The following is a 13,055-nucleotide window of genomic DNA, read 5'->3' on the forward strand; positions in this document are numbered from 1 at the left end:
TTAACAACAAATCAAGTTCCTTTCATAGCATAGGTGTCAATTATACCATACGGTTTGGCTATGAAAGTGCCAAATATTTGTTGTACCAAGTGTTATACAACAAATATCTAGATTAATCATTTAACAAATAAAGTATTAAAAGTGAACAAGATAATAAATACAAAACATGTTAGTATTAAACATTAAGGTTCATGTTGAGTTTATACTTTACTTATTCTTACACCATTAGTGTAACTTTTTCATTTGACATGATAAACTTAACTAAATATAATAAAAGAAAGAAACATAAATAAACAAGATAAGAACATAAATAAGATAAAAGTTAACTAAGTAAAGAAAAAGAAATGAGAAGTATAAACTAGAAATTAATATAAACAAAACTTAAGCATTACAATAAAGAGAGAAAAAAAAACATGATCTTGATATGAAAACTAATATACCTAAATGTATAGCAAATACCTTCTTTTATAGGCCAAAATTGAGAACTATTGATTTGTTAACTAATTGTTGAGTGGATGACCATATCTTGACTTGATGACAATCCTTATGTTCTTGTCTGAACAAAACATTATTGCTAATATCAGAATTTGAATAGACACAATTCATGAAAGTTCTAGAAAATTGTCTCAGCTTTCTAACTAAAACAATTGAGATCATTTGGACTTATAGAACTCAATATATGGGTTGAACATTGAAAAGTGTCTAGGCTATAGGATAGATCTGGACTTCTTTATTGTTGCTAAGTTTGGACCTTCAAACAACAGAATTGAATCTTACATTTTCATGAATATTTTATACCTATATCTTAGCTTTCTGTCTATATAGAATAGACTCAAATCCATGTTCTATAACTACAGATATGACCCTATAACTGAACAGTATTCCAGTTTGGACTGAACCAACATCTCTTTTTTAGATTTCACCCTCCCTTTGTTTTCTCAATTTCAGTAGTTAAACTCATCAATCAATCTTTTAATTTATGTGATAAGCCTGCATTTAAGATGAATATTTACCATAAATTAAAGGTATCTTATAGTATTAGACTTGTTATTATAAAACATGCTTTAGTTAAAGAGTTATTGATACTTCAAACACAAAATGCTGATATAAAACCTTGATAAAAATACACTTTTAAGTACTAATTAGTAACATTAAAATAATTTTTTATACAACATGCAAAAACATATGAATAAGGTTGATGAGAACTCTGCTATTTATTATATATGCATATTTCTTATGCCAACTTAAATATTTTTTGACACCTATTTTATATATGATTTTTAGATCTAAGTATGTTGGCATACAATTCTAGTTGAACAACAAAATGCTATAATGTCCTATATCATCAATCTTTTAGTCGTGTCAAATGTCCCATGTGGGATGTAGTCATATGCATTCTCTTTTCATGTAACAAAATAAGCATTAGTTATATAAAATGTCGATTCAACTAAGAAAAGAAAAAGATCATGCAGCTTTCAAAACATGATTGAAAGATTCAAAAAGGATTTGTTGTTATATTGCCTTATTGGTGACCCTTATCATAAAAAATGTCATTTTTTCTTTTGGTTCATGCTCAAGCTCTTTCTATCTTGGTTGGCTATTGTTGATATCATCAAACCATGAATTAAATTTATGCTTGAAAGCTTTATAACAATATTAAGTAAGTTTTTTTTGGCTAATTGTTTTTGAATTTGTGATTGGAGTTACTTGCTAGATGTCTAATACAATATTAATGATATTGAATCGAATTAGGCTAAATTTTTATAATTCCATTTTTAATGCCATCATGTCTATTTAATATTATAAAAAATACTACTATAATCACTTGTAACGTGATATTGAAGGAAAAGGAAGAACTATCTCCATTCGATATTATTTTCTTCTTAAATTAGTGCATAAGCCAAAGATAAAATTCTATTGTTTGCATCAAAAGCAATCGCAATCAACAACTTTCCACTAAACCTTTTATATAAATAGGAGCCATTTATATTGATAATTAGCCTACAAAATTTGAATTCTAACATGAATACTTTGTTTTTATTATTTTATTTTATTTACTTAATGTTGAATAATTATTTTTAATTTGAGTTTGTTCTAACCAAGTAGACATTGTTTAAGAGTTTATTTCATTATTAACTTTATATTAGTTGATTTCCATTTTTGGCCTATTAGCTTGCCACAAAAAAACAGTTCATTAGAGTTATTTAATGAAGACTTTATAATGTTTTTAAAGATGCAAATTTCAACAGCTTATTGATAGTAAATATAAGTTTTTTTCTTTGATTGTTTGTGGAAAAATCATCATTTCTTTGCAATGACATATATCATACATCTTATTTATTAACAATTATCTGATTTTATGGTGTCATTTGTATACTTTAGGTTTTTAGGTATAGAGTTATCTCTAGGTCTAAGTTAATTCCAACACTTTTGATTTTATATATATAGTTATCTTTAGGTCAGATTTTTATCAAATCTAGTTTTTAGCTTTCTAGATTATATTTTAATTTTGTTGGAAATTGTCTTACGATGTAATTAAAAGGGTCACATTATTTTTGCACCACTTAGATCCATGTCATCACAATTGAAAATAAAAACTTGAAGCATAGCGTGGACAACATTACTAATATAAATAAAATTTTATTTTTGTTTAAAAGATTTAATTTTTGTTTTTAAAGATCATTTGGTATTATAATAATTTTTGGTTTTTTCCTAATTATAGATAGAGAAAAAATTGAATGATTAGCCAAATAATTTTTTTCCCATATTACATTTTAAATTTTAAATCTTGATTTTGAAAAAAATTAAAATAACATGCTTTTCATTTATGTAAATCTATTATTTATTTGTTTTATATATAATTTATCTTACGTTAGTTTTCATTAAATATATTTTTAAAATATACTCTTTTAAAATAATTATAATTTTTTTAAATCTATTATTTTAAAAAATAATTATAAAAACGACCCCAATATAAGATGATTGATAGCCATGGGTAACTTTGCAAGAAGCGGGTGATAAAAACGGTGTCGTACTTTAACCAACGTGGTTGGATGTTGAGAAAAGGAATATATATCCTATCGATCTGGTTTGGCTCGCCGTAGCCAAACGAAACACTGGAAAGGGGAGAGAGATGTTTGCTGCTGCTGCCATCGCCGCGAGCTCAGCTGGTTTCAATATTTGTGGAAACCAGCTGACAAGGAGAAGCATTTCATTGAGAAGAGTAACTGCAAGGCACCGCTGCCAGGCTGTCAATAATAATAAAAAATTAGAATCAGAATCGCACCAAAACGAGCAACAACAAGGTGCTCTTCATTCCTCTCTCTAATTACTCTTCCCTACTTAGCCTATTATAAAAAAAATAAAATGATTAATCTTCAATCAGACGAGGAGGAGGATCATGTTGAAAACAGTTTAGGAGTTGAAGCTGCATTATCCATGCTCAGATTCTACAAAAGTAAGTTAACTTGTCATCGTAATTATTGCTTTAATCTGTTCTTGTAATAAATTTATAATAATCTTACAAGCAGGGGAGATATCGCCGCTGTTACCAAATAGTTGTAGATATGTACCCACCTGTAGTGAATATTCCATGGAAGCTTATAAGAAATACGGTGTCGTCAAAGGCACCGTCTTGACTGCCTGGCGTCTTTGTCGCTGTAATCCACTTGGTAATGTATTCTTTGTTTTGCAGATCGTGTACATTTTTGTTCTTAATTAATTCTGATCGAGTTTTAATTTCTTTTGTAGGTGGGTCTGGCTTCGATCCTCCGCGATGGTTTGATGAGGATCCTCCTTTTCAAGAAGATTGAGATGAGACGAGAGAGCCAATTTTAATGTTTTCCACTGCCTCCTGAAGTAAGCTTCTTCTTTTTTTTAAAAAAAAAACACTCGAGTTTTATGGCTTCGCCGTAACTTGTTATATAATAATTTTATAGGGAATCATTTATAAAATATATCATCTTTTATTATTCTTTATTTTTCAGGCAGGCGTCAAAGAGGGGGATGTTATTATTCTTTATTTTTCAGGCAGGCGTTAAAGAGGGGACTGAGGACTGTGTCGATACAGAAAATAGAATTTCATTGAAGGTTAAAGATGCACTCTTCAGATTTGCACTAATGGTACTGATTCCTTATCTATATCATTAGGTTTCTAGATTCCAACACCTTTTCTTTGTGTATATAAATCGTTAACAAAGAATAGCTTAGCTGATACAGTCATGTGGTTTTATGAGAGTGTTAAAAACAAGCATTTAGTGAAGCTATTCAGTGTTGTTTAAGCTGCCCTTAGAACACCATTCAGTTTGTGGCTGTCTGATTGAAATACTGCATTCTCTTTTAACACTAATAGTTTCCTAGTCTGATAGTCTGAAATGTAATCATTCTGTTGTATATAAATGGTGTAGCCCACCACTATCGTATTGTCTGCGTCCCAGGTAATTTTTTTTTTTGTCTTCTTGGAGGCTAGTGTTTTCTTATGGACAAAAAACATGATGAGTTAGTTGAAACCTGAAACGATGTATGATTGGAAGCTTGGAGCACCATTTGATCTTGAAACGCCTTCTCCCATGCTTCTATGCCCATGTTTTAAGGTAACCTGTTCATATAATGGCATTTACTGGGGTTTTGAACTTTAAAAAGAAACATGCTCATTTGTTAAAGTTGTCATTCTTAAAGTTTGCGTTGAGGATTCTCATTGTCACAGTCTCTTGGTTTATGTTAGAGCTGCTGCCTCTGATAAAGAATTTATTTATGATCATGATTGAGGTGATTAACCTAAAATGGTCAAAAGGAATAGAACTCCACTATTTTGAACTCATTTTAGAAGCAACTAGGTTAAGCTGTGAAAACACACCCTTTAAAGTATGCATTTTAAGCTTTTGGTTTTGATCACTAACCCTTTTAAAATTTGATTTTAACCTCTTCAGTAAGCCTGTATCTACTATTTGTGTAATTGTGGTAATGATATTGGGCCTTGCATGTTCCCCACCAATAATTGCAATTTCCAGCCATTCCAATGAACAGAAATAAAAAGCACAGCCTTCTCATCACCTTATCATAAATCACAATCTTCCTGAAATCCAAAGAACCCCCTCACATTTGCTTAGATTTTTCACCACGCTTGTCATCAGAGTCCAGTAAACCATAATCTTGTTGCACCTCCAAATTGTATACCTTACTGGTTGTGGTCATTGCATTTATTGAGAGAAACAGAGAAGAGGTGGCCAGTATAAGGTGCTTTCCTTGTCTTGAACGAAATGGGGAAGTTGGGCTAGGATTGGGGCATGGAGGGGAATGTTTAGGATAAGGGTTAGTGACCTATTAGAGAGTTCTCAGTTTTAGGGCGTGGGAGAGAACGAGCCGTTGTTATGAAGACCGAATAAAATGATTTAAACTAGTTTTTTCAATCACTAAAATGTCTAAGAAAAAACAGATGCTGTGGAAATAGTTTGAAGTAACATGCTTGTGAACAGAAGTGGTTGGAATGATAAGAATGCTCTCCTCTCTAACTTGATGCTGGGAAAAAAGAGATTTATAAGAAAATTAAGAAGAAAATGAAGCTAGGAGGAAAAAAGAAAGGAAGAAAATGAAGCTAGGAGGAAAAAAGATAGAGAAAGAGAAGGAAAAGGAAAGAATAAGGGTTGGAAAAGTCTGGAACTTTGTAAATTTTATTCAATTTAAATCTATATAACATTTAGAAATATATTATTTACGCATGCAACATAAACTATATTAATTGGAATGGGAAATCTTTCCTTTGAAAACAAATTCCTTCCTTGCTTTCTAGATATGCTAACATAGGAAATCGATTTGAGACTGAAGATAAACCAAATCTCCTTTCAACACTCGTTGCAACCTCTCTCACCAGGCATGCAAAGATGATAGTGTTCATCATAATTTCTTCCATTTTAATGAATAAAATCGTTAGATTTTAAATATTAAAAGAAAGTTGGTTAGGTTAAGTTGCTGTGAACCTAATAGATGTTAGTTTTCATGGTTGTTATGCTGCTTTGGTTCTAGGAGTTGTGATTCCTTGTTATGGATAATTAATATCATAGGTTTTGACTAAAGCAATATGAGTAGCTATTGTCTATTGTAGTGTGTTTAAATTGTTTCACAGGTGCCATTACTATGTTAAAAAGATTGAAAATATATAAATCAAATCTTCATCTGTTTTGCTTAATAAATTAAATAAACAATCCCTTTCCCCTTTCACTTCATCCATCCTTCCCTCAATTGCTCTGGGAAAATTCCAGCTTTTATAAGAGTTTAATTTACTCGATTCCTATTCATTTTCTTCCATTTCGGACCGAATAAATTACAACTTAGTCCGTGCAATCATAAAAAAATAAATAAATTAAACCTACTAGTATAAAAGAATAATTAATTTTTTTTTAAAATTATTTTCACAATGATCTTTGTATCCTATCTACCTATTCTTATACTTTTCCTATATCTTAAAATAAATAATATGAAATAGATGAAAATGATTAATTTATGAATGAATTTAAAAACATAGTAATTAAGTTATATAGTTATAAAACTATAATGCTAATCAATCAATTTTATTAGGAAGAATAATAATTAACTTGATTATGAATTTGTTTAGTTCTATTAGTTTGCATTTTGTGCTACACTACAGGTGTATCAAAATTCTTTTGAACATAAAAGAAGAATGTTTAGGTTCCGAAGAATTTTTTATTATTGTTATTAAACCTAAAAATACAGTTGTTTCGGACATTTCTTTTTACCAAGATAGATTTTCATTGCAAAATAAGGTTAATATTTTTGTTTAATAAAATAAATTGAGATTTATGTGTTCATAAATGATAACATATTTGTTTATCTAAACTAAATATTAAGAAAATTGAGATAAAAACGTATATTAAAATATCTAATCTATAAATGTTATCTTAATCTAAATATAGAATTTCTTAAAAAAAAATTAACTCATTTTAAATACTCACCAGCATATATTTTTCAAGTCTAAAATAAATTTTCTTATTAACACATCTTCTGTATATGATTGAAATTATTGTTTTTGTTAAAAAATATATTTAATGATTGTCAAAGCAAGTTACAAAAAAGAAATATCCAAATATTATGTCTAAATTTTATTTGTGATTGAAAGCTAAACAAATCATAAAGGAATTAAAATTATGGTCAACATCTATTTAAAAAAAACAATTTGGAAATGCAGTTTTAAGTACTAATCATCTATGTGTTTTGCCCATTTAATTGTGTCTTGCTTTTTAATAATATTATATGGCAGACGACTAGAGGGTTCTTGAAAACCCAATCTATTTTTTATACCCAATAACTTATTTTCCAATCTATTTTTTACTCAATAACTTATAAAAGACACCTCAAAGACTTTAATAAACATATTTATTGCCTTGAATAATATCGAAGTGGAATGGAACCTGTTGATACCCAGGTTAATTTTTTGTGTGGCTAGAATTGGTGCCAATTATAGTTTTTCTCTCTCCTAATCCATCGACTTTGGACCTTAATAAACCCATTTATTGCCTTAATTTTCTCTTCTCTCAAACCAAAGGACAAATAAATAAAGAAAATGAAGTTTTGGACCAAAAATAAATTTTCAAAAACAAAAAGGACTATAATTGTATTAATTACAAAGAAGGACCAAAGTTAACTTTTCATGTTAAATTTGAAGTTCCCACCTGGTTTCCCTGATTTTCAATTTGGTCCTCTAAGTTTGAGTCTTTATTTCTTAACAAATTAAAGACAATTAGTCATCAATTTGGCCACAAAAGGATTTAATTATAAGGAAAAACATTTGATGAAAAAAAATATATTAAAATCCATAATGGTTCGTGAGTGCATACAAAGTGGATTTGGCATAGTACAATATCCACTCTTGTAGTTTTTTCTAATAGATAGGGTCATTTAAAGAAAAAATTAAATGTCAAAAAAGAATGTTTAGTTGCTGCCAATGTGTTTCTATCAAGAAGAAAAATAATTATTATTATCTATAAATCAAGTTTCCATTCTATAAAGATAACAATTTACAAAAAAATTCCTAATAATCTCTAAACATTCTCGATAATTGACTCATGTTATATCACAAGTTGGATCAATTTTTTTTAAAAGTTAAAAAAGAATAACCAAGTCACGAGAAACTTTTTGACCGTGTCATTAAACTTGATCTAATAGGTCAAAATTGAAACCTTTTGACTCAATTCTTTTTCTAATTTGAATTTTAAATTAAATTATATGAGATCTACCCTAACATATGTCAATTAACTTGGCAAGTTCATTGGAAACGTGGATGATCGATAGAAGTGTAGTTTGATTTAAAAAAAAAAATCAAAATTGAGATGTTAACATATTATTTGAACCCAAGTTTCACATCTTGACCCACCAAAGTAGCAACATGGGTTGTAGACTCCACCAAACTTAATAATATATTTTAAATTATTTTTTTATTTAATTATATGTTAACAAAAATTATTGCTTATTTTGATCACTAACCTAACAGTGATATATTTTCTCACAACCATGACAACTGCATAAAAAACAATCAAAACAAATTAGAAAGCTCAATTTTTAATTAACCCAACCTACCCACCAAAATAACAACTCAAATCATGGAATTTACTAGATTTAATAACTTTATTTTTTAAAGTATTTTTTATTTAATTATCTAATATTAAAAATGGATGATTGCAAAATCAAATGTCAACCCAACATTGAATATTTATTTAAAACTGTGATAACCTTATAAAAAATAAAACGAAATAAAATATAAAGCTCAATTCTTAATCAAACTAAGTTAACTCATCAAACTCATGATTTAGGACATGAACTCTACTGGTTTTAATAACATTTTTTCTAAAACTATTTTTTATTTAATCATACAAAAAAAAATTATTCTTGCAAAATTAAGCAAAAAAAAAAATTAGCTGGAAAGTTTGTTTGAAGAGTGAAAAAGCCTATAAAAAGTAAACTGGAGCTAGCTTTCAACTACTAATTCTTGTTGGAATTAAAAAAAATAAATAAATAATGGAGTCTTAAAGAGTGATGGGTTGGAAAGTGAGAAAAGTGGTGAAACTTAGTATTTATAGCTAGCCTTCAGCTCTTAATTTTGGTTAAATTTTTTAATTAAATAGAGAGATAAGGGAAGATTACGAAGTGTTTCTTCCTTTTTCTTGATGTGTACATATTTATAGCTGCCATCAAAAGCTTAAGGTTGATATTTTTCATACCAAAAGAGAGGGAGGGAGTTTTGATTTCTTTTCATCAAATTTTCAAGAGAACGACACTAAAAGATTTAGATTGTAGTGTTTAAAGAGTATTATGAAGGATTTAAAGATAGAACTCTAAGAATTAAATGGTTTTTAAAGCTTGGAAGTTAAGAGGAAAAGTGGAAAGTGGAGGGAGAAAACCAAGTTTTCTTCATTAATTTCTCTTTGATTTTGTTTTTAAAAGGTAAAAAATATTGTTTAATGATTAATTTAGGTTTTTATTGTGTTTCAAAGCATGATAAGCTATGATTGAATTATGAAAAGTTGAGTTAAACATTTTGGGTTATTTAAATTCGTTATTTTATGATTGAAATATGTTGTTTTGAATGAAAAATAGTTGGGTAATGTATTAATTGAATAAAATAAAAGAGAGAAAATGAATCTCCACCGTGATCAAGGATTTAACCAAAACATGGGTGGGAGGTTTGAATTTATATGGTTTAATTAACATGAAATTTAGCTAGTATGGTGTTCTTTTGCATGAAAAATGAGTAGGTAAAGTGTCAATTATAACAATTATGTAGAAAATCATATCTTCTATTTAAGAAAAGGTTTCAACCTAAATAAGTGAAAAAAGGGCATGGATTTTTTAGATGTAATAGTGTAAAAATTATGTTTAATTGTGTTATAGGGAGTATTTGATGATTGTGTATAAAGGACAATTGCATGGAAATTGAAGAAAATATTTCACTATTCTTTAAGGGATAGGGTTAGCCACTTTAAAGGAAAATGATTAATGGAGGAAACTAATAATTGTTGTTCAATTGTGTGTATTTAATATGTGTTAATATAGTAATGATAAATTATAATGGATTTAACTAATTTATCTAATTGTGATTAAATGCTTGGTATACTTTGAATTATGAATTTGTGAAGAATTAATGAGAAAAATGGTTTATATTTGTGTGTGAAGTTGTAGAGATGTAAATGAGTGTTGACAATAGGTTAGAAATAGAAGTTTGGATAAATGAATTAAGAGAGAAAGGCCTATGACGGCCATATTAGAGAAAAATAGAAATTGATGGGAACCAAAACAATTGTTGATGCATTTATGTGCGTTTAGTATGTGTTGATGGGTTTATGATGATTTAAAATAGATTTAATTATTCTACCTTATTATGGTTAAATTTTCAATGATTTTTAAATTGAATTTGGTGAGACATTAAGAAGATAAATGATTATGGTTATATAATTAATTTGTGAAATGTGAAATGACTTATGGATTGATGAAATGAGAAGGAATTATAATTGCTAGTAGAAATATGACTATATAATGGAAAAAAAACATGTGGTACAAATGAATTAATGGTTGGTCGAAGGGAGAGTTTTATAAGGATTTAGTTTAATTGATTTGACATTTATTATGAATTAATGTGTATAACATATAAAGTGAAGAAACAAGTTTAAAAAGGTAGAAACCTCACTTTAGTCAAAATTTGTATTCAAAGGAGAAGGAAAAATTGGCTTAAATTGTATGATTTAAATAATTTTTTGATGATTTGATACCTCTTGGTACATGAAAAGGATGCCACAGGATCTATTTAACAATAAAGGACCATAACAGGAGTATAGATCCTAGATGGGAGTACTTCACCTTTACTATTTATAAGAAACTTCTAAAATTATATAACTATAATTTCTTTAAATACATTTTGTTTATTAATTATTTGTGATATGAACATAAAAAATAATGAAATTAGACTAGTTAATCGATTATTATCATCATTTTTTTTTCCTTTTTTGAACATAAAAAATAATGAAATTAGACTTGTTAATCAAAAGAGTTGCATATATGTTTAGATGATCAAGATAATTTATTAGACTAAATAACCAAAAGAAACAAATGACATTTGTGTTTAGATGAGCGAGATAATTATTTAGACTAGTTGATTAGAAGGGGCTAGTGGTATTAGTATGTCTAATTGTTAGACTATTGAAAATGCCTTAAGGTTAAAGTATATTTATGAACTATATATATGAATTGAGAAAAGTGAAATTAAAGTTGTTATTAGTATTGATCTAATGAGTTGAATATATGTATGTGTGTGTTTTATTTATAAAATCATTATGTTAAATAATTTAATTGTCGGGTTCCTTTGATATAAAAGTCAACTAGTAGATTTTTATAATGTCACATTTTAATATAGATATAAATATTGTAATTTATAGATGTTAAATTAATATGTATTATAATCTTTGTATTCTATTTTGGACTAATAAATAGATTTATGAAAGTATAAATACTATTATGTTGTATTTCTTTTTGTTAATTTTGTAAACTAATATTGAAATCTATGTTAATTAATATGAAATCTGAAGATGTTTATATTCTAAATTTTAGTGATTATATATATATATATATATATATATATATATTATTTAACTAAGCATGCTATGTAAATCTCAAGTTAATTATTTATTACCTACACTTTTTATAATTCACCAAAAATAAATGTATGTTATTTTTGAGTTATGTTGATGTATGACAAGGTCTAAGATGATCCAACTATAATTATGGAATTAATTTCTAGGTTATTCTCCAATTTTGATCCATATTTTGATAAATTTTTAGAAAAATCCAAAAAATAGAGAAAAACAATGAAAATCCAAAAAAATACATTTTTAATTATATTTACATCATTTTTAGCATTTTCAACATTATCTCAAAAGAATTTAAATTTTCAAAGATATTTGGAACGCGTTCAACTTTTAACACGTTATTTTTAAAATCATTGATTTTCCTTATTGAGTCGATGTTGATATTGCTTATTTTAAAAAAAAATACAAAAAAATCAAAATTTACCAAAAAATAAAATTGAGGGACCAATTTTGAAATCCAAACAACATTTTACCTATAAATAGCAACCTTTAACACAAAGAAAAAGGGGGGGCAATTTTGATAAAAAAAGAAGAAGAGAAACCCTAAACCACCAAAAACCCTAGCATTTTTCTTCTCCCTCACTAGAGGAGTCGCCGCCTCCCTCACCCCTTATAGTTGTCACCGAAATTTAGGTATGTTCTGCGTCCCTATATTGCCTACATCCTGACCGGAGCGATCATTCATATTTGAAACCACGAGAGAAATATTATCATTTGAATATTTCTAGACAAACTACTTTCAGAACAGTTAGAGTTGTTGGCCTATTTCTCCATTATTCACCGTTGGATCAATCTAAGTTTTGGATATGGGAGGCGTATGGTTGTATTACACATTCTAAACGGTGGAGATGAGATGAAACCCATCCAAAACAATGTTATGCGTGTTCAACAGTGGCTCGCCAATCTTAGATCAGTTTCGGTCTAACTCCGATCCAGGGAGATCCAACCGTTAACTCGAGCTGATATTTGGATATATGCTGCATAAAATGTCTGTTTACCATTGTACCATTGGGATTTGTTATTGTTTCAATGATTGATGAGTAATGGTCGTCAGAAGCTTTGTCCAGAATCTGTCATGGCTTCCAATTTGAAAACCCAAATCACAACACCCACCGCCGGTGTAGAAAGATAGAGAAGAGGAAGATGGCCCCGATCTACTTGTTTTGCCACCTCCAGCAGTGGTGGCGCGTGGAGCAAACACGCTGCCACTGTTCACACTTCGTCACTGTTTAGGGGCACTGTTCACACTGCCCTATAAGGGATTTCAATGCAATTTTTGGAGTTTTAGGGACTATTTTGTAAATTTTAAATTATTTAATGTAATTTTTATTTAGTTTTGGATTTTTATAATTTGTAATGTGGATGTAAAAAAAAGGAAAAGAAAAGAAAAAAGAAAAAGAAAAAGAA

The 13,055-nt window shown here is 28.4% G+C and overlaps 1 protein-coding gene across 2 annotated transcripts; it reads left to right on the plus strand.

Moving 5' to 3' along the window:
- The first annotated feature begins 3,049 nt into the window (after positions 1-3,049).
- Positions 3,050-4,557, plus strand: LOC105112931 (UPF0161 protein At3g09310-like). Of its 2 annotated transcripts, none has more exons than XM_011008851.1 (5): positions 3,050-3,305; positions 3,386-3,457; positions 3,531-3,671; positions 3,751-3,858; positions 4,030-4,557. In XM_011008851.1, the coding sequence occupies exons 1-4, from the start codon at positions 3,134-3,136 to the stop codon at positions 3,810-3,812; spliced, it is 447 nt and encodes a 148-aa protein (XP_011007153.1). In that variant the 5' UTR covers positions 3,050-3,133; the 3' UTR covers positions 3,813-3,858; positions 4,030-4,557. The 2 variants fall into 2 exon arrangements, with proteins under 2 accessions (XP_011007153.1, XP_011007152.1); XM_011008850.1 differs by lacking the exon at positions 4,030-4,557 and adding an exon at positions 3,987-4,008.
- Positions 4,558-13,055: the final 8,498 nt, after the last annotated feature.

The sequence above is a fragment of the Populus euphratica genome, unplaced genomic scaffold, assembly GCF_000495115.2.
Source record: "Populus euphratica unplaced genomic scaffold, PopEup_1.0 scaffold376.1, whole genome shotgun sequence".
In the NCBI taxonomy this organism is placed as follows: Eukaryota; Viridiplantae; Streptophyta; class Magnoliopsida; order Malpighiales; family Salicaceae; genus Populus; species Populus euphratica.